Here is a 22295-nt window from a genome sequence, read left to right on the forward strand (position 1 = left end):
TGGCTCCACTTTTGGGCCTGGGAGGCCCACATGTCTCTGAATTCCAGGCGTGAGGGAGGGAATCAGGGATGTGTGGTGGAAAGAGGACCCCCTTCACCTGGCTTGCAGTCCCCGAGCTGACAGTGGCTTGCAGGGTGGCCCCAGGATCATGACTTTCCCTCGCTGGTCCTGAACATCCTCATTTGAACAAAGACAGGATAGATGGATTAGCTCTCTTCCAGCTCTCAAATACTAGAACATTCTGCTTCCTCAGTAGCACAGACAGAAGGCATCTGAAATTGAGGGGGATGGATGAGGACTAGTATTTGCTTCGTCCCACTTCACTGTGTGTTTCAGTGATGGGTGAAATCACCATATCGTCCCCATGCCTATGTCCTGAGATCCCCCCAGTGTTCCAGGAACCTGTCTGTCAGTTGCCTCACACAACTTCTTCAGTGCTTTTGGCCTGGCTTCTGTTAATATAGTCAGTTTGGGGCTAAGAGAGGAAGGTGTTTCCTGGAAAGAATCCGAGCTTTGGCCGTACTCTTACTTACATAGATCTTACTGGATCTGACTCCGCCCCTTCTTGACTATGTGTCTGTGAATAAGTCACTTCACTTTTCTGAGTCTCAATTTTCTATTATGGGGAACACTGATGATAATAGCTGCCCCATGGCGTGGCCGTGCGGGTTAAATGGGGCGCCGTAAGCGAAGGTGCTCTCGCACACAGGTAGGCACCCTGCAAAGACAACTTATTGATAAAGAACATCTATCTCCGTATGACAGTGGTGCCTTTTAGCACAGAATTCCACATACAGTTCTCAGAGTTAAGCTAGAAGAAGCCTCAGAGATCACCTGGTGCATCCAAAGTATCTAAGCTTCTGTGTTACCCTTGGGAATTCCAGCCTCCCCCCCTCCCCAAAGGGGAGGGACTGGTCCAGTCACACAACATCTCTTCTGTGTGTTTAGTGAGATCCAGGAGAAAATAGAAAGTTGGGGTCTTGGTAGGCTCCCCCAGAGTGAAGCCCTCTGAAAGGCCATTCAACCCTGCCCCTATACCTGGGAGCAAGGAGAGGAGAAAGGAGTGGGGAGAGGGGACCTCAGCCTTTCTCACGCCCCTGACCACAGAGGATACAAAAGGTGGTTGCAAAACCCACATTGCTTTGCAGCCGCAGTCTCTAGCTTCTGTTGTGCAAAGTCTGTTGCAATCACACAGAGGCCAAAGAGCTCCTTAAATATCACTCATTGTTGTATTTCACCCCAAGAGGGCTTTTTCATCCCTGCTTCTCCAGACTATAAAAATAACTTAATTCTCAGAACCCAGAGAAACAATGTGGATGGAAAATGCAAATCCATCGGCCTTTTCCACAATGCTTTCCGTCCTTCCCCAGCCACCGGCACCATCCCCGAGTTCACCAAGGCCGGCACTGACTTCTTTGAATTCTTAATCAACAGTTCCTGTGCCTGAAGTAAACAGTAACAAGGGTTTAACCTCAGAAAGAAATCAATCCATACGTATTTGTTGAGTTCTTTGACTTCTGGTGGAAGAACAGTGAACTGGGGCAAAGTGTAGCCCTGACTGGTGGTATGATGGTGAACCAGGCACTCCTTCTCAGTGGGCCTCAATCTCCCCATCTACGAAGTGATGATGGATTGGATGTCTTCCCTGGTTCTTTCCAGTTCCAACAGTCTGTGATTCCCAAAGAGCTAGGAGGGGAGAGAGGGAAGAAGACAAGACCAACATTTGTTATTTTATTATCCTGTTTCATGATCACATCTGTACTGCGAGGTATGGGCTGACTGAGTGAGTCCATCCACCTGGATAGTCAGAGGCAAAACCTTGCTTTGTGGGCCCCTAAAAGCCACGCTCTGCCTTCCAGAGCCAGGCACATCTTGGGGAGTAGAGACCTTTTCACGGCTACTTCCATCTGAGCATGTAGTCCTGGAACCTAAGTAAAGTGCTGGAAAGACAGCCCCGCAGCCCCCAGGGCCTTGGCTGACTGGGCCCTAAGCTTAGTTCCCGCTGGGGCAGGCTGAGCCCCAGGACTGAGGCTGCCTGGATGCAGGACCCCTCCTGAATGAGGGTGGGAGTGGGGAAAGGAAGGACACCAGCTGCTCCTGGGGAGCTGAAGAGGCCTTTACCCAAACAGGCAGGACAGTGCAAATGTGCAAATGCACTAAAACAAACAAACCAGGAGGAAAGAAAAGAAAAATTAGCAACAACTGTAAAAAGCCATGGGGTGTTTTTCTCCATTCTCAAAAACACCAAGGTAAATAGCATCACTTTTTATAGCCCAGTTTCAGCTGGCTGTAGTAGAACACCCCACTGTGCTTCCAGCTATTTCCCAGGTAGTGAAGGGTGCTGTTTCTCTCCTTCCCTCCTGCTCCCACCCACACCCCTTTCTCTCCCCATCTAATCTCTTTCTTGCTTTCTCTCCTTGTTCCCTCTCCTCTCTCTCTCTCTCTCTGTCTCTCTCTGTCTCTCTCTCTCTCTCTCTCTCTCTCTGTCTCTCTCTCTCTCTCTCTCTCTCTCATTCTCCTCTCCCTCCTCTCCCTCCTCTCTCACCGCTATTTTTCCTCTTCATTTTCTTTCTCTTCTCCCGAGCTTTACATCTAGTGGGTTGCCACAGGAGAAGCATCACGACAGCAAAATCAATTCAGGTAGTGTGTTCTGACCTAGATTCAAGGGTCTCCAGTCCCCATGCAGTACTTGGAATTAATTCAGAGGTCCAAGAAAACAGGATCAGGTTTCAAATGAGAGGTCCAGTTGTGGAATTCTAGCCAAACCCCAGCTTCACACCGAGATAGGGAAAGGGGGAACGATGGGGGTGGCGGGGAACAGTGATAGTGCTGGAGGAATTAAGAGGCTTCTTCAATGAGAAAAGGAACAATCATGAATGGAGGCTCCCAGTGTGCCTATCTCATACACACACGCTGCCTCTATGGATCCTTAAGATTCTAAGCAGAGATTGAACAATTTATTATAAAAGTCAGTGGATCATGTGTTTAGACAACTAACTTCCTTCCCTCCCTTTCCTCTTCCTTTCTGCCTCTCTCCCCCTCCTTCTCTTCCTTCCTTCCCTCCTTCTTTCCCTTTTATTTATATTATGTCTTCCTCTATATCAAACTCTTCCCACTTTCTCCATGCCAGCCCATCTAGAGAGAGGCAGTTCTGATAGGGAGCTAACTTTTAGAAGGCTAACATTAGGAGGGAATCAGTTCTTCGTGTGGCCAGACTAACTCCGTCTCCAGCCAGGGTGGACTTTGTGGTTGGAGCAGGGTGGGGATTGAGGGGTGCCTACACGGGGGAAGCCGAGATCTCCTAGAGTCTGTGCACTGACAGGCGGCCACGCGTGGCAGATCCTCTTAGGTGATTATATAAGATTTGGAGGCCAGAATGAAGCTGCTCACAGCCAGAAACCCCTGGCCTCAGATTGCTGTCCACAGGCTCACCTAACTTCTCCATCCCACAACGGGACCAGCACCTCTCAGAATATCTGTTGGGGCGGGGTGTCGCTGGTCCGGGAGCTATGCCTGCAAAAGGAACAGCTGTGCCTCAGCAAATGTATTTCTTCAACTGGACTGCATACTGCCTGACTCTTCTCCAAAATGTTATCTAGCTCGCACCCCCATCGGCCTCTGTCAGAGTTCCGGCTTTTCTATATCCTTGTCAATCCTTGGGATTATCAAAGTCTATTTTTCCCCATTCCAAAGGGCTCTGCCATGATATCCTTCGGTTGTTTCCTCCTCATGAAACCACGAGCCCTGACAGCTGGGGGCTCTAAGAGGTGCTCTGGTTCAGCTCTCTCCTTGGAGGACCGGAGACGGTCCAGGCGAGGGAAGTCAGTCACCCAAAGTCACCCAGTCTTGAGGGACGGCACTGCCATTTAAATGCAGTTCTCAGGGCTTCCAGGGCAGCGCTCTTTTCTCTTCATCAGAGGATTCAACTCTGCTGTCCCACAGGCCAGACTAGCCCACAAATCACGTGTGTTCATGTGGCACTCACTAATTATCTTCCTTAGTGAGTTGCTGATGATTAAACACCAGGAGAGTGATATTAAAATGCATGGAATTCTTCCTCCTCTTGTGTACATCAGGAGATTTGGAAATACCGGCCCCTCAGGCCCACTCGGCAACCTGGGACCGGAGTGGAGAAGGGCCGTTGCTTTGGCCAGACACGTACCTCCCACTGGGCACCCCCAGCTCACCTTGACCTTCACATCATCTGCCTGTCCTCTCCTTTGTATCACCACATGACTGGCTTCTAGAATTCGAGGACGCAAGAGCCTTTTAGGATCTCTGTCTACCCCTGATCGCTCCACTTCCTGGCAGGAAAACGAGTCCTGTCCTGGTAACTCTTGATCGGTCTCACTTCCCAAGTGACCCTGCAGCTTCAGTGCCAAGAGCACGTCCCCCTTCACTTTCCAGTGTTGAATGTGCTGTGTTTTTCGCTGTCCTCATCTGGGTAACCCAGAATGGTGTATAAACAACCTGCCTGTTATTATCTCCACTTCCCCATGCCATAATTGCAGCTAAGGAGCCGGCACAGGAGTGAAGCCATGAGTCAAGGGGCAGAGCCAGGAGGGGCGCCCTCATCTACCCTATAACTTCTGGCTTTCTCTGTCCTGGTTTCAGTACCACCCAAGTATCCTCTGTTATGTGTGATGAGGGCCAATTCAGTCATTGGTAGTGGGGGCAGCAGTTGGGGGCTTGACAGTCAGATAATTTAAGGTTTTACCTCCACATGGAACCGTGAGTCTGTAAGTAAATAAATTAAAACACAGATAAGAAAAAAAGAAAGTTCCTAAGTATCCGATTCTCTCCACCTCTGGGGGAGGGGCTGTCTCCACCTTTGCCCAGAAGTGAGAATGTCATCAATACAGTACTTACATCCCTTCCCACATCCCTCTGATCAGCCACAGTCCTCCCTTCTGAAAAGCATCTTTTTTCTTTTCTTATTTTTATTGACTATCCATCACTAGTATTAAATCCCCCCCCCCCTCTTTTATGAAACCAGAGGCTTTTCTTTGTCTTGTTTTCCTTGTTTTAATTTTTGTTTTTGTGTTTCAGAAATGACAGGGCTGTGTCAGGGAGTTCTTTGGGAGGGGCAGTTGGGGTAATGTTTATCATTTGGGGGCAATGTGTTCACATAACCCTTTCTAATTATCTGGAAAGCAAAGGAAGGAGCAGGGACTTAGGGGACAGACAGGCAGTCCCACACTTGAATTCTGTCTACACAGTGTGCCTTTGGAGAAGCAATTTAAACTCCCCTGTTCTCAGTCTCCTCTTCTTGAAAATGGGATTAATAATAGTACCTCCCGGAGTTGCCACAAGGGAGCAAATAAGATGAAGCAGCTAAAACACAGTAGCCAATGCCTGGCACATATTACCTCCCTTCCCCTTTTCTTCTGATTTCAAGCCTGCAGGCCAAGTTCAGACAGATGTGCTGAAAAAGCGGGGATGCCTTCCTCCTCAAAGTGTGTTCTGGAAGATACTAGTCCTAAGAAATGTCCCAAGAGAAAAAGGTCCTCAGAGTTTGGAGAATGATGTGACCTTAGCCTCTTCTAGAAATCTACAATGCGCTTTTTAGAACATTCAAGGTTCTGAGAAGTCCTGCAATATAGGAAGCTGACTGGTCTCATGCACCTAATGCCACCTGACTCAGGCAAAGTCTATTGAATAGGTGAATGAGTGGCGGACACGTCACCCTTTTGATAATCTTGAGAGAGAAATCATTTTGTTACCTCTACTTTGCAAATGAAGAAAGTGAGGCTCAGGGTGTCATACAGTTTTCCAAGGTCGAACAGCTGACCAGTGGCAGAGCTAGGGCTGGAGCCCAGATTTGCACAGTTGCTGAGCTCTGTTGCTCTTTCCATTCTAGGAAATTAAGTTTTTCAATTTATCCTTTTCCTGAGAAGAACACGACTGTGCACAGAACTGGGGAGGGTGTTGTTTTTACTCTGACGGCCCCATAGCCCAGAGAAGCCCAGATCCCTTGTCTTTCGAAAGGGCTCCCAGAGTCCTCTGGGTGGCCATCAGGCATGAGCCCAGGGGTGCAGAGCGAGAGTGACCAATCTGTAAGGCGTACAACAGCAGACCAGCTTAAAAGCTAGTAGCTTACAGAGTAAATCTACTTAAATTGGAACCATGTGGCTCTTTCCCCCCAGCGCTTACACGATGTGAACAGATGCGTTGTCTGGTGTCAAAGCCCTGGGTTGACTCCACAGTTCCAGTCTCTTCAAGGTCTCCATTTAGTGCAATGCCGAGGCTATCAGGGAGCAGGAAGGAGGGCAGAGAATCCGAGTATCTCAGCAAGTGTCCCTTGGTCCCAGGAGCCCTGCATTTCAGAGGGAGTTACTTGGGGAGTGAGAAGCCCACATCAGTGCGGGGTCCGAGACCGAATTCAAACACTTGTCCTTTTCCCGTGTTTTCAAAAGTGAATTTGGTTGAGCAACAACAAAAGTGAATTTTCTTGTGATATGTTTTGGAGACTTTTAGCTCCTCCCTTCCCCGTCCAGCCACCCCCCTCTACCCCTGCCCCGCGCTTTATTTCTCACCATACTTCTGCGCAGGGGAAGGAACATGCGGGTCAATAGCCATGAGGGTAAAACCCTCAGCAGTGTATCCTGAAACTGGCACCAAAAACATAATTGGGGACTTCTTAACGCTGGTTTGACCACCAGTTGCTCCCTGTCCCCTAAATAAAAACAGGAAAATGAAAGCCTTGAGGCCCTGAATACAAATCCAGCCATCTGTGCATACCGTATGCCTGCTAGGTGTTGGATAGACAGAGTCAGAGAGGCAGAAGTGAGAGAGAAATGCCTCCTTAGAAGCTCTCAGTGTTAGGAATCAACATCTGAACTTCGATTAAATGCTTAGGAGCTGTTGCAGGACACCGTGGCCTTGTGTGTCCTACTGGTTAGGAAATATCTATATGCAAGGCGTTTTTCCTGCCAGTGTGAAGTGTACCAAAATGAAGCGGCATTATCTCTATCTACCCTCAGGGAAGTTCTAGTTCAGGTGTAGGGAGAGGCTCCGCACAGGACTTTGGAGCCACACAGCTGGGTGGGAACTTAAACAAGTAACTTAATCTCACTGGTCCCGATTTTTCCAACTGTAAAATGAATAACACTTAGCTCATAGGGTTGTTGTGAGGATGAAGTGAGCTCATGGATATAAGCAATCAATGAATAGTCATTAATGTTCCCGAGTGTTGCTATAACTCTAACATAAGGGGAAAGATCGCTGTGCCGAGCACGAGGATGTCATGTCATATCCGTTTGTCATCCTTGAGGATTAGCACAGATTCTGGCTCTGGTGGGCACCCAGGACCTGTGCTTTCAGTGCGTGAAGCAGGACACAACGGCGTTAAGAGAAAGGAGGGCAAAATGCCTGTGTGGCAGCTACCTGGGGACACAGGGACAGTGTCCCGTAGAAATGGACGTGTACCGGGGACTTGAAGAATAGGTAGAATTCAAATTGGCAGGACGATTGGAGCAGCAGCTGCAGCAAGACTCAAGGCATGATCTCTGTACAGCTTTACTCACAATTCATAAATCACATTACAGTTTATTAAAGACGTCTACGTTCAACACCTCAGTTGAGTCTGTGGGTTGGCTGCATTTGAGAATACACTGAAGGTCAGAGAGTCGATGTACCTTGCTCAAAGTTACGCAGCTTCTAGGTAGCAGAGCAGAGATTAATTTGTACTGTTAGCTACCATTTATTGAGGGCTTTTATGTGCCGGGAGTTCTGCGCTATGCTTTCTCTGAACCCCATGCGATGTAATTCTCACGACGACCTTCAGAAGTGAGTACTATTATACCATATCAAGAGGCTTTCATTCAAGTTGGTGCCTGGCAGATAAGAAACACAATGAATACTAACTGTAATCATAATGATCCCCACTTCACAGATGGAAAAACTGAGACTCTGCAAGATTTGAAGCATCATAACATATAAAGCTTTCGGGCGGCATGATTTGAACCTTGGGTCATAACTTGTGCTCTTAATGATAAACTTTGACCACTGTTTCCAGAATCTTCCTAACCCAGGCCAGCTCCTCTTTCTTCCCTCCTCAGTCTCTTCTTCCCCACCTCCGTCTTGGCCTCCTGAAATTTTGGAGAGGGTGGCCATTAGCCTTTATCTTTGAGCTGGATTGCCGTGGTCCTGCAAGAAAACTCCCTCTTACCCTCTTCTTTTTCCTTTTTTTTTTAAAAATGAATTTTTATTAAAATATAGCTAGCCTACAATATTATATTAGTTTCAGGTGTCCACCATAGTTATTGAACATTCATGGACCTAAAGACCTAAAGACCATGATAAATCCAGCAACCATCTGACGTCATCTGACACTGCTATCACAATATCCTTGACCAGATTGCCCATGCTGTACATTACATCCCCGGGGTTTATTTGTTTTGTACCTGGAGAGTTTAGCCTCTTGTTTCTTCCCTCTCCAGCTGTGTGCACTTCGCATGTGAGACCACTGACTGCCCAGAGCTGGCCGTGCAGAACGCTTCTCTCAACTGTTCCAGCAGTGACCGCTACCACGGTGCCCAGTGTACCGTGAGCTGCCGGACGGGCTATGTGCTCCAGATACAGCGGGACGACGAGCTGATAAAGAGCCAGGTATGTACAGGGGCTGCATCGAGAGCCCCTCTCCAGTCTGAAAGGCTGACAGATGTTGAGTGCGTTCTCTGCTGGATCTCAAGCTCTTAAAATAGTGCGGTCACATAGTCGATACGCAATAAATATGTGTTGATTGAATGAATCAGTCATCGATCTGGAGTTTCTAAGATAATGGCTTCTGTGCACCGGGGTGTTTCACACAATGTGTATCAAAGTCTCAGTGTGGGTTGCGAATCTGGAAGACCCCGGGCTGAGCATTTTGAATGAAACCTTTATAGTCAGAACTCCTCTACAATTGAATGGGTAGCTTTAGGAAGAGGTAAGCCCTCTGTCATGAGGTGTTCATTCATTCATTCATCACGAAACATCTGTTCACCGGGAACCAGAGGCTATACTAGATGCTAGAGGGAAAAAAAAAAAAAGTAACTAAGCTAGACCTCCTTTCTCCTTTCAAGGAGCTTGGTGACTTGTGATGGGGACCAGACGATGAATGACTAATGACCTCACAGAGTAATAAGCACTGTAAAGGGAAGTGTAGGGTGTTGTGAAAACACAGGAGGATTCAAGAAAGGTGCCCTGGAAGAAATGACATGAAAACTGAGAACTAGATAGGTAGGCAAAGGGGTGTGTGTTAGGGAGAGGGAAGAAAGATAGGCTCTGGCGCAGTACGTGGAAGCCCATTGGGAAGAAAGAGCATGCCACACAGAGATCTGTCCTTTTCTGAGCTCTCTTAAGCAATGGGGGCAAGTAGGGGCAAGTAGGTTCACGGGTATCAGGCCGTATCAGCTAGGTGAGGAAGTTTGAGGTTTATCTTTAGGGCAACAGGGAGCTGTTGAAGGAAAGGACATGGTCTGATCATGGTTGACAAAGGCCTTCTGGCAGCCCACCTGGGTGTGGCTTGGAGTCTGGCAGTAAGACTGGCCTCACGGAGAGGCCTCAGGAAGTCATCAGAAGAGGTCAGGAAGAGGGATGTGTCATGCATGAGGGGAGTGGCAGTGAGTAGATTTGAGACGTGACAGAATGTTGCTTCAGCCAGATGTTGCTGTGGGGTCTCAGGTGGGTGTGGGGGCGTGGGGCACGGTCACACTGAAGCCTTGAGATGTAGGATGCAGAGCTCTGTCCCCAGATGCAGGGCTCTGCCAGCACACTACCTTCATTCTGTAAACAAACAGGGCAGGTTCCTTGCTGCTGGGAGCATCTATTTGTGCAGACCTTCTGGAAGCTCTAGATTGCTTGTCTTAGACGCCTATTTCCCTGTGCCAGACATGGCAGGTCTGAACTCCTGTGGAAACAAATAGGCTGTTTTGGCAGTAAGGGACCTCTCCTGCCTTTGATGTGTGCTCAAAAGGCGGGAAAAATGTCCTTCACCTCTTAAAATCCCAGATCAACATTTAGCATCCCTAATCCCCTGGGATTTGGCGGCTGCCTCCTTGAATGGAAGCCCCCAGGGCTACTGCTGATGGCCCCTTCCTTGGCACTGTAGAGTGACCTCGCCCTTTCACGCCTGCAGCCCTGTTACCTTCTAGTTTGCTTCAAATCGCTGTCGACCCTGTGACTTTCCCCAGCCTGTTCCTCCTTCACATCCACCGCTCTCAACTATGGACCCATCAGATTTCAGAGTAGGGAGTGGCGCCTAGAACAATCCTTGGATTCAGTGCCAAGGAGAGACCTCACATAAGGAACGAGACTTGCCCCTGGTCTCATAGCACAGAGGACAAGCGTCAGGTGTCCGAGATCCCAGGCCCATGCCCTGCCAGATACCACGTAGGTTCCCTGTAACCTCCTCCAGAGCCAAGAAAGACACAAAGATCGCCAGCCCGGGCCCCGCCTTTGTGTCATGTTTCAGAGGCTGTTTTGTGAAAGAAGTCATGCCCCAGAGGTCCCTTGAGTGTCAAGAGTCTCACCAATACAATGGAAATAATGACTGGAGAGTACCGAGAGTTAAGAACATAGCCTTTGGGTTCAATTGCCACTGATCTTCTTTCCAGCTGTGTAACTTGGAAATAATCGCTTATTGTCTCTGAGCCTCAGTTTCTGCATCGTAATGTGGGAAGTGAAATGCCTAATTCATACAGTTGTTGAGGTCATTAAAAGTGAGCTAAAGTTAAACTAAAGTTACAAGTGAGCCTAGTGTTTACTAAGCTTTGGTCTCCTGGTGCCCAGACAAGACCCTGAGAGGTGGCCTCGGGGAGAAGGGTGTTTCCCCATACCTGGGATGCAGTCTGCCACCACTCACTGTGCACACCTCTGCCTTCCAGACGGGACCCAGCGTCACAGTGACCTGCACTGAGGGCAAGTGGAACAAGCAGGTGGCATGCGAGCCTGTGGACTGCGGCGTCCCAGATCAGCACCACGTCTACGCTGCCTCCTTCTCCTGCCTCGAGGGCACCACCTTTGGCAGCAAATGTTCCTTCCAGTGTCGTCACCCAGCGCAGTTGAAAGGTACAGAGGGCCCTTTGGCTTGGTTTGCCGCTCCACTTCCTTTGGGGAACCCAGAGGCTGCTTTCAGGCTCTCCTCCTGGGCCTCGCACACCAAGTGTTAGACGGATTTACCTGCGCTCCTGATTTCTCTCAATCAGAGGCTGTTGGGAAAAGGAGGTGTGTGTAAATTTGCATTGATCATTACAACCCTCACTGTGGCTGAGAGTAATTCTTAATCAAAGGGATTCAGACCCTTCTGCCATTGCTTCTCTGCTGACTTTGGTGGAGGGGTAGGACTAACCCTGCTGTGGAGGCCATCATTTTGATAGTCTCCCCTCAAGAACTTTGCTCTTTCCTCAAGAATTCTGGGATGCAACTCCCAGGCCCCATACTGACCCGCTAGGACCCACTGGTTCTCAGCATCATCTGGGGCTCCGACTCCAGGTCAGATGCCTTTGCTTGGATCTGCTGGCAGCAAGCACTGGGGGCCATCCTGTTTCCTTTCTCCTGAGCGCGTGAATGCCCACCATCCCAAGAGGCGAGGCGAAGAGTTGATCAAAACAATTTGCCCCCCATTATTTTGTTGGCTTCCCTTTCCTCCCTTCCTCCCTGTGTATTTCTTTTCCCTGCAATATGGTTTAAGCCAAAAGAACACTAGTTTTTGAATCAGATGGACCAGAGTTGTGCTCCTGGTTCTGTTCCCACTGCTTGATCTTAGGTGAGCAATTCACATCTCTTGAGCCTCAATACCCTCGTTGGTAAAATAGGCTTAGCAGTGCCCACGGAAGGGTCAGCTTGAGGAGTAGAAGAATGCCAGAGCCAGAGACTGTGCTTAGTAAATACTCACCTCCTCCAAGAGGCATCCTTGTGAGGACTTCTGCAGTGGCTGCTCTACAAGCCCCTGACCTCTTTGTCCCAGGGAGACCTCAGTCCTGGGAGCTGTACAGACATGCTCTGTCCTCCTTGTTCCTCCCAGGACCCAGAGGTTAGAGTCAGTCATTGGGTGAGCAGCCACCACCCAGGACTCGCTGTCAACTGCAGATCTTGGGAACCTGGTACAGCACAGGTATCACCACAAACCCACTTGCCTCTTATATCCCAAGTGAATGTTTCTTGACTTTGACTTACACTCCAAGCCCTCTTCAAGATGTATGCAAAATATCCGGAGAATTCACAGCCTTGGAATCACTTCTGCCAAGGTCCTTTATCAAAGGAATACTATCAGCACATACAGAACCTACAAAAACGCATGTGGGGAAACATACTCTCACGTTAAAAAAACATAAAAATTCAAAATCAAAATCATAAATGGGTCGTGGAATGGCTAAAACTGCAACATGACTTACATCACCTCACTTCAACCTGACCGTGCTGGGTCTCCTTGATATTGACTATGGAGTCGGGGGTTTCTAAAGTAAGCATGCCCTCATCCTACAAAGACCTTTTTCAAAGGCCTGCTTTCTACTCTGGCTCTTGTTGCCTTTTCTATGTCTGCTCTGCCTTTCTTATAACCTCAGATTTAAAACGTGGTCTATTCACTAGTTTCCATAGGATACCCAATACTGTTGAGCACCTTCTGACTTCTTAGACTTTACTGAAGCCAGGGACGTGAGCTGGGTGGGCAGGGAGCCTGACCACATCCTCCAGTGCCCAGCAATTAACCTTCTTGCCTGCCCTCAGCTCTTTTCATCACCCGTCACCCTCTCCGTTCAGAATCCTGCCACAGCCTCCCTCCCTCTAGGAATTCCTAAGTCTCTTTCCTCTCTCAGGCAGAGGCCCTTGCGTCTTTCTCAGAAGCATATAAGCCAGGATCTGGAGTGTTTAGCTGTATTCCACAGGTCTCTTCAGGCATCTTCCCACAAACAGGAATTTTCATACAACTCCTTAATGTTTCATCTTATCGTCCTCCTTTTGGATTCTGCCCTAAGTTAGTTTCTATCTTAAAGATGGTCCCCAAAAGTCTTGGTCTCCTGGTTAATCTTTTAGATGAAGCAATAAAAATAGGCACATCTCTTTTGACAGTGCTACAATTATTTTATACGCGTTCAAGATTGAAATTTCTTTAGGCACCTTTGTAGACAAGCTCAGCAAGATTTATTTTCCTGACTTTAAAAGATGACTAAATGAAGGTCAGGTTCACATAACCTTTCGGCGCCCAATCTCTGACACCAGCACACTTCCCCACATCAAGGAAGTCCAGGCTCAGAAATGCCTTCTCCAGTATCCCGAGTCATGTTTCCCGAGGAAACAGAAGTGAGGGAGTGAGAAAGGGAGATGTGGAAGGGACAGAAGCATCCGAGGTCTCTTCTAAAGCCAGTGGCCTCTGTGGACAAGCAGGGCTCAGTCCCTGGGTGGGACAGGGTAGAATATTCCTCACAGTTATTGCACCTCTGGAAACTGACATGTTAATCTACCCACTCCATCACTGGCTGAGTGCCACTTCCAGGGTCCTTGATACCTCAGGACTGTGAGCTTGTCCTGGGTGCGGGCACAACACGCATCCATGAGCAGGACAAAGGGCCTCCAGCGTAGGGTTGCAGGTGCAGTAAGCTTCCTTCAGAGTATAGTGGTCGGTACCGAGGGGATGTGGGCAGGGCATGGACAGCATGTGTCATGCCCTCCTTTGTTCAGGGCCTCCTGGTGGGTACACAGTAGTGGCTGCACCTGGGGCCTGGAAATGCGGATTCTGCACAGCCCAGTGTCTGCGTCTCCCGGATTTTGTTTGTTGAGGGGCGGGGGCATGTCCATGGTCCTGAATCCCCAGTTCCTGCTTTAGCGTGGTTCTTCCTTTGACTGCGGTACAGAGCTCACTCCTGTTGGTCCTCTCCCAGAATTTACATTTCGGCCTGCGCTTTCTCTCTTGATTCCCATTTTGCAATTGTTAGCTTATCTTGCCGCAAAAGAACCGTGACTCACTTCACAGTTTACTATTTGCATAGCGGATAAGGTATACTTTTAAGAGTCTCGACACTTTTTCCACAGATATTTTATCCTTCCTGGAAAATTTAGAGAGGGTGTGCTCCCTATAGCTTTTATAACGCGCCTTCCTCCTAAGCTTTTGCTATGCCTGGGCGCCCCCAAACACTGCCGCAGTCACAAAAGCAGCGCAAAAAGCAGTTTGTAGTCTCTGGTGTTCTGGAAGCCTGTGCTTTATGGAAACCAAATGCATCATCCTTCCACACCCTTTACTCCTTTTATTGATGTAGAAATATCTAGTTTGTTTTGTAATATCACAATTTATCAACATGGAATCCTCTGTGGGGTTTGCAGACACTAAATTGTCTTGTACTCACCAGATGAATCACGCTGATACAGGAGAAGAAAGAAGACAATGAGTAGGGGTAGAGGAGTCTATGTGAAAATTGCACAGTACTTTCTTCTTTCTCCTGTTTATTTTCTCTCCACAGTACTGGCCAACTTCTAGCACATGAAATAATTCACTTCTTGGTATAACTTCCCATGTTCTTACCCACCCTGTTAGAATATAAGCTCCAAGAGGGCAGGGTTTGAATTTTTTTTTATCTTTCAAACTTTGTCCCCCTTTCCCCAATATAGAAAAGAGTAGCTAGTGTATCATGAACACTAACTAGATGCTTGTTGAATAAATGAAGGCCTTTGTGCAACTCACATGGTCCTTTCAGATCTTCTGAAGGCAAAAGGTTAGGAAGGAGGGAGAGAAAGAGGAAGGCAGGGAGGAAGGGAAGAACTTAAGAAGGGAGGGAAGCAAGTAAGGAATTTGACAGCATTTTTCCTAGACCCTTTTCATAAGTGTTGTTTCATTTTATCTCATCACGGTGAAAGGCAGGAGCAACTGTTTTCTTTCTATAGATAAGGGAGTTGGGGTTTGGCTCTCTCAGAATAGGGAATACAGGTTCTGTTGAGTTTTTATAGCCAAATTCCCATTAGAAACAACAACGATCTTAGTAGGGACACAACAATGTTTTCAAGCTTCAGTGTTGTTTTCTACTAACTATGAGCACTTGGTCAAGTCACTTTACTCTCCGAGTCTCTATTTCCGAATACAAAGGGTCACAGTAGGAGCCCGGCTATGAGAATGAATGAGATTGCACATCAAAAGCGCTCAGTACATAGTAAATGTCAGTTTTGTCCCTATCACTCCACCCCTCCAACCTTCAAATCAAACCTTCCAAGCGCCAAATCCCAGAGCCTCCCACGTGCTTCCAGCCCTGGCTGTCAACACCATTCAGTAATAACCAGGAAGGAGAGCGTTTGATTGAGAAACCCAAGTTTTAGGTCCATTCCTAATTGTCTTGGGGAGGTTTGGGGCAGGCTGTGTCAGTAATATACGACCTGGCAGTGAAAAGCCTAACTCCCCGTGTTTTACTTTTATTTGCAACGTTCCCCATCAGGCCAGCTTCCCGATGGTAATCAGCACGTCTGTCAGAGCTGGCACGGGCTACGGGGGAAGTGCTGCTCTCTCAGCTGCTTTGGCAAAGCTTCACTAACTGGGGCCTGAAAAGGAAGTCAGCCCTTCAGATACCACGATGCTGTCACTTCCAGGCACGAGAGGAGCTAGAATACATACAGGGGTGCAGGGCGCCGAGAGGAGCGCCAGCTTGAGGTCACAGAGGACACAGTTCAGAAGCAGGAGTCAGGAGATGGGTTTTAGTTCATTGGAGAACTAAAGGGGGTTAAGTTACTCCCCAAGCTATATCTCTTTTTCATGGCAGCTCTCTGGATCTCCCTAGGTTCCTGAGTTGTAAGTGGAAGGGTCTGGAAATACATGTGGAAGAGCCTCTGGTTCTTCAAGTTGGCTGAAGTCCAGGCAGCCCGTGAATTGGCATGACTCTCCGGAATCCCCCATCTGTTAACCCTGCCTGTCTGTGTCCTCCAGGGAACAACAGCCTTCTGACCTGCATGGAGGATGGGCTATGGTCCTTCCCGGAAGCCCTTTGTGAGCTCATGTGCCTAGCTCCACCCCCGGTGCCCAATGCAGACCTCCAGACGGCCCGGTGCCGAGAGAACAGGCACAAGGTGGGCGCTTTCTGCAAGTACAAATGCAAACCTGGATATCATGTGCCCAGCTCCTCTCGGAAATCAAAGAAGTAAGTGGGGCTACAAACAAACTCCCAGGTTCTGGGGAGCTGGAGAGCCAGGTGTGCCTGTCTGATGAGAAGGAAGTGTTTGTTTCTTTCCCGGAGGCGATACCCACCATTCATCCTATTCTGTCCTATGGGAATCTAGGAGGACATTGTTAATGACTGCTTATTGGCTGTGTGACCTTAGACAAGTGACTTCACTTCTCCGGGCCTCTATTTTTCAACAATGAGATGAAGATAATAATAAGTTACCACATAGGATTGTTATGAAGAATAAATGAGAGTGTGTATGTAAAGTGCTTGCAAAGTGCCTGGCACATAGTAATTGTTCAATAAACGGTGGGTGTTAATATCATCAGCGTGTCAGCACCCATCAGTGCACTCTGAAAGGAAGGAAAAGGACAAGGACTAGCAGGGCTTGGATTTCATTTCAATCCACGTATAACTACAACAGAGTCTGAAACTCTGGGTTGCCCCTATGGAAGGAGTTCCATGAATGAGTTTTCCTTAATGCCTACCCATACTCCCAAACACCAAATAGGACAGGTCAGGAAACCAGAATGGGAAGGCGAAATGGGAGGCCAGGGGCTACAGAGAAACTGGGGTGTTTTGGTCAAGTGTGGGTCTTGCTATTGGGTCCTTGAGATGTCTCTTTTTTTATCTCTTCCTTGAAGACGAGCCTTCAAGACTCAGTGTACCCAAGATGGCAGCTGGCAGGAAGGAGCTTGTGTTCCTGTGACTTGTGACCCACCTCCACCGAAATTCCATGGTCTCTACCAGTGCTCTAGTGGCTTCCAGTTCAACAGCGAGTGTAGGATCAAGTGTGAAGACAGTGACACCACCCAGGTGAGACTCCTTGAACTTGAGATCAATGCATTGGTCCCTATCCTCTCTGCTTAACCAACGTATATTTTAAGAACCAGTTCCTCCAGGAAACAGATGCCAGGATTGTATGATGGTTGTATCACCAACGCAGAATTTAAGAAACTGGATTCTAATGATCTTCCTTTGTAATCTCTCGGAGCCTTCTTTTCCTCCCTATAACACCATGTTTTAGTTTTTCAGAGATTCTTAGCTTAGAAAAAAAAATTAGTATTGCAACACTTATGAAGGAAATCATATATGGAATCCCAATGTGTGAACTTGATCAAAGTTACATTACTGTGATGGGAATGACCAAGGCTCTTTTGCCAACTTTTTACCACTATCACCTCTATATTGGTCCCTGAAGTATTTAAAATCCCAGGACTACCGCTATCTTAAGACATTAATTAGCTCCTCAAGCAGAAAGAGAAAGGGAGCCATACTTAGACTAGAGGTACAGTTTTGAGAATACTAGGGAAAAAGGGAGAAAAGGAGATGGCAGGGATTACATTTTATCTTAATTCACACGTAACTGAGAGAAAGCCCAGCATTCCTGCCTGCTCTTGTTGGAGTTCTGTGAATGAATTTTCCTTAATCCCCACGCACAAACCATCCCCTACACCCAATAAGATGTGTGAGGAGTCAAGAATGGGAAAGAGAAATGGGAGGCTAGCTGGCTCCAAAGAAGACCAAAATCTATAACAAGTTTCGCCTTCACAGACCCAATCAGGATTGATTCCCCCATGTATCATAAGGGTGCAAGGTCTTCATCCAGGTGAGGTCAAGTTCAGCCAGCTGGGCCCCAGTGCAGGTTTCACCCTCAGGTAACCCTTATTCATCTTTATTAGTGTCTACCAAACACCAAGCACCGCCAAACCACCAACCTCACCTCCTCTCACTCGATACTCCCCACATCCAGTTACTAAGTTCTACCTTTTCTCCCTCTAAGACATCTCCTGAAGCTGTCCTTTTTTATCTCCCAAGCTGCCACCCTAACTGAGGCCACCACCACCTCTATTCCGGGCCACCATGCAGCTTCCTGTCATCTCCCTGCTTCTATGCCCTAGCCTCTCTCCAGTCCACACTTCTGCCAGACTGGTTTGTTTAGAGCAGAAACCTGATCATGGCCGTTCCCCTGTGACCAGCGACTCCCATGTCCCTTAGGATAAAATCCCTTCTCCTCAGCGTAGCATTCAGTCCTCACCCCCTTCCCAATTAGGTGGATCTCTCTTCTGCATTCTCTTTTAAAGAGCTTCTCTCACCATTTCCCGCGGCCTCACTTCCTTCACAAGTCAGCTCAGCCACTCCTTCCTCCCGGAACCCTTCCTTGATGCCCCTTCCACTGCCGGGCTCAGTGTCCCTCATCAGGGTTCCCTCTTACAGCACTGGACACAGTTCTTTTTATGTCCCTCATCACAGGCTGTGAAATCCTTGACCACATCTTTAATTTCCCTGTGTTTTCAGCACTTAAGACAGGGCGAGGCACCTAGTAGGTGCTCAGGAAGTGATGGCATGAGAAAGAGCTGCATGAACATCCAGGCCAATCTCCTCGTTTTCCAGTTCAGAAAACAGATTCAGAGAAGTCACTCAACCACCCAAGGTCACACAGCTGGTGTTGGCTGAGTCAGAATCAGAACCCAGGTCCCCCTGACTGTGGACAGACTGAATCCAGTAGGTACACTCATGGATGTCTGTGTACCCGAGTCATTCCCATTCTTGACTTCCAGGGAAGCAGAAGCCCATGCTGGAACAAGCAAAGGCCAGAGATTACCACGGCCTCACGCAGGCTGATCAACTTCCCTCTCACTCCCTTACGTAAAACTGTTGCTAACAGTTACCCCGACTACTGAGCCAAATAATATTCTGGCCGTGGTCATGTTATCAAACTGAAACCCAGTCTGCCTGGGGCTTGCCAAGTACCTTTCATGGCCAGTTTGTATTTAAAGGAGAGGAAAATGTAAATTTATCAGACGACTCAAGCAGTTCTGTTTGGCAACTGGCGGAGAGGCTAGACGCAAAGGAGCAGGGTATTGCTTGTCGGCTCAAAGAATGAGGGAAAGCGTGCCAAATGGGCTCCTAATACAATTGACGTTGCTAGTTTGTACTGCAAATGAATTTCCTCTACCCTCAGACCAAGGGACGGAGAGCCAAATCTAGTATTCACCTCAGATCCCCTCTTGCTGCCTGTAAACACAGCAGAAACGCATGGCCCAGAGCATCTTGAATCAAACAGCTCGTAGGGAGCAGGAATTCTTTGCTTTCCAAACAAGATCCAGATCCTGGCAGAGAGGACAGAGGCTATTATAGGGGAGATTCACATTCTCTCCCCCACTGCCACTAAAAGCAAATTAACAAATAAAACCTCTACTTTATTCATTCCTTGGGAGCCAGTGTCATGCTGATCTGGTGTCGGAGTTCGAATCCTGACTCCACCGCTTACTAGCTGGAGGACTTGGGCAAGTCATTTAACTCTTTAAGCATCACTTTCATCATACATAAAATGGGCCGGGTGGTAATCACACCAGCTACCTCATAGTTTATGTGTGAGGATTAAGTGAAGTAATGAACATAAGGTGTGTCTATGAGTAGCCCCTAGAATTGTGCAGTGCACAACCTGTACAGCCAGATATGGCCGCCCTGGGGAAGGCACAAATGAACTAGCCCGCCTTTAAGTTCACTTCTAGTGGAGATAATCCCTGGTCCTCCATGTGGTGTCCTATAGAACTTGAAAACAAAGGCAATGGCTTCAACGTTCGTTCGCCCCAGAAAGTCAGAGAAGTGGGAGCAGCCATCATGCTTGAGGCCAGGATGTGTAGTTGGGAGACCAGTATGAACCACTAGGAAACCCGATCTCCTTCTCAAGTAAACCTATAGAATACATAGATTCTCTAGACTAGCACTGCCTGGTAGAACTTTCTGCTGTGAGGAAAATGTTCCATATCTCTGCTATGCAATAGTATGGCCACTAGCCATGTATGGCCTTGGAGCACCTGAAACACAGCCAGAGTACCGGAGCAGCTAAATATGACATTTTATGTAATTTTAAGTAGCTCAAATTGAAATGTAAACAGCCACACTTGTATAGAGGCTAGCATATTGGACAGTTCAGCTGTGGACTTTATAGTACGATCCAGTATTATCCCTGTAAGCCAAGACAAAGAACCCTAATAATAATAGCTTTTTAAAAATTTTGAAGCATTTCCCTCATGCCAAACTGGTGCTGCAGACTTTCTCTGATTTTGACAACTCACAGAAAAACTTTGTAAAAGAAACCCTACGCCCATTTTACAGATGAGGAAAGAAGGCTTAGGAGACGTAGTGCTTGCCCATGGTTCCCAGTTCGTAGGGAGTGTTGACTGACTGATTGCCCAGCCCTGCTGTTCCTGCTGCTTCCAGATGTCTATTGGCAAAGGGCGGGGATTCCATCCCCAGGCAACTGGGGAGAAGTGCTCATTGTCTCAGCGTTAATCCAGCTCAGATGCTCCTAGAGCTGTCTGAGGCCATAACTCAGGTTCGGTTCTGCGTGAGAAGCACCGTGAGGGCTTTGGAGGTGATTAGGGGATTGGGCCGTCTCTGGACGGGGAAGGGTGTATGGGAGATGAATTCACAGAGGCTGCAGCAAGAGAGGAAAAAGCTAGTAGGTGCCTTGTGAACAGTCGTGCACTCCATGGTGGGTTTCGGCAGCTGAGCGGGGAGAAGACAGGAAGGGTGGGGCTGGAATCAATAAGGCACCCAGTGCATCACAGGATCACAGAGGGTGCCTGTAAAAGCCTTTCTGCCACTAGTGGTGGGCAACTGGCCCTGCCTTTATGGGTTCTGCTATGGACGCAGCATGGCTCTCAGGTACAATGCCTCCTTTGCAAGAAGGGGCCGCTTCCAGTTTCAGGGTTGGTAAGAGTTTGCCCACGCACTCAGGGCTTCCTTGAGGAAGTCAGAAACATTACAGACCCATATGATACTAGTGCAGTGCAGCATCTCAAGAGATCCCCCCTGCAACCCTCTTGGTTTATAGGTGGGACCACTGGAGCCCAGAGAGGGGAGGGACAACCCAAGTCACAGAGCAAGTTGCCAGCAGAGTCAGATCTTAAAGTGTCAGATCTCCTCACCAAGTCATCACACAAGCCACATTTTCTGCCCGTTCTTACTCCTGGGTTTACATGTCAACCCTGTACCTAACTTAGGGGAAACAAATGCCCATGAGGGCATTGAGTGGGAATAGAGGCTAATAAGTCACAGCAGATGCAATGTATTGAGCATTTACTACACCCCAGTTGCTGGGCTAAGTGCTTTACACAGACTACTTTATGGAAGCCCCACAGCAGCTGGCATTACTGTCCCATTTTGCAGATGAGCAAACTGTGGTTCAGTGAGGTAAAGTGGTTTGCCCCATGTTTATACAACTAGGAAGTGACAGAACTGAGGTTCCTGATAATAGGTCGGGCTGCCTCCAAAGCTTAACTCTTTATATCCTGCACTGCACTTCTCGCGTCTGCCTTGCCCTAATGCTGCCGTGTTTCTCCCTGTCATTATTTTGTTCATTTTCATTTCTGCTGAGTAGAAGTCGAACTCTCTGTCTCCCCTCATCTCCCCTCCCCTCCCTGCCTCCCCTTTCCCCTCCATGGTAGTAAAGTCAGAAGCTTACAGTCAAGAGATCTGGCTCTAGCATTGGCATACTACATGACTGGGCATGTTACCTCCCCATTCTGGCTGCCACCGTTTCTAAAATGTGGGTGATGGTTTGGTTGATTGTGACGTTCCCCTAGAGACAGTACAGTCGAGCAGTTAAGAGCCTGAGCTACTTAGAAAACCTGATGTGTGTGTGTTAAGCAATAAACACTTCACATACACTAACTCACTCCATCCTCATAATGACTTTTTAGTAGTGGATGCCATACCCATTTAACAGTTGAGGAAACTGAGGCAGAGAGAAGTTAAGGCACACAGATAGGATGTTGCAGAGACGGGACTGGAACCTCGGCAGTATGGCTTACGTCCATCCTCTTAACTATTACACTAGCACCATTTCACTACTTAACTTTCCTAGCTGAGCCTTAGTTTCCAAATCTGTAAAAGGGACATAATTTATACTTGACTGCATTGTTAAAAGGATTTTGAAATGTGTGGAAAACACTGGGTGTATGATAGGTATTTCATCATATAATTATTATAAGCCTTCAGCTTTCTGTGCACCTGTGTCGTTAAAGAGTTCAAGAGAGCCCAACATGCTTTTTTGCAGATGGATACACAAGCACAGAGAGACAAAATGTTTTCCTGAGGGATATTTAGCCCTCTTGAGTGAGATTTCACCTTAGTGTGCAGAGTTGTGCGTTCAGAGCCAAA

General features: G+C 47.9%; 1 protein-coding gene across 1 annotated transcript in view; it reads left to right on the forward strand.

The window, feature by feature from the left end:
- Positions 1-22295, forward strand: part of PAPPA (pappalysin 1) — a gene marked incomplete at its 5' end in the record, with an annotated part of 228179 nt that overhangs the window by 169930 nt on the left and 35954 nt on the right. Inside the window, 4 exons of the mRNA XM_081066643.1 lie at positions 8442-8610; positions 10869-11052; positions 15887-16097; positions 16766-16937. Of these exons, the coding sequence (XP_080922769.1) occupies positions 8442-8610; positions 10869-11052; positions 15887-16097; positions 16766-16937 (736 nt within the window). The remainder of the gene's footprint in view (positions 1-8441; positions 8611-10868; positions 11053-15886; positions 16098-16765; positions 16938-22295) is intronic.

Source organism: Rhinolophus hipposideros, assembly GCF_964194185.1.
Source record: "Rhinolophus hipposideros genome assembly, chromosome: 11".
In the NCBI taxonomy this organism is placed as follows: domain Eukaryota; kingdom Metazoa; phylum Chordata; class Mammalia; order Chiroptera; family Rhinolophidae; genus Rhinolophus; species Rhinolophus hipposideros.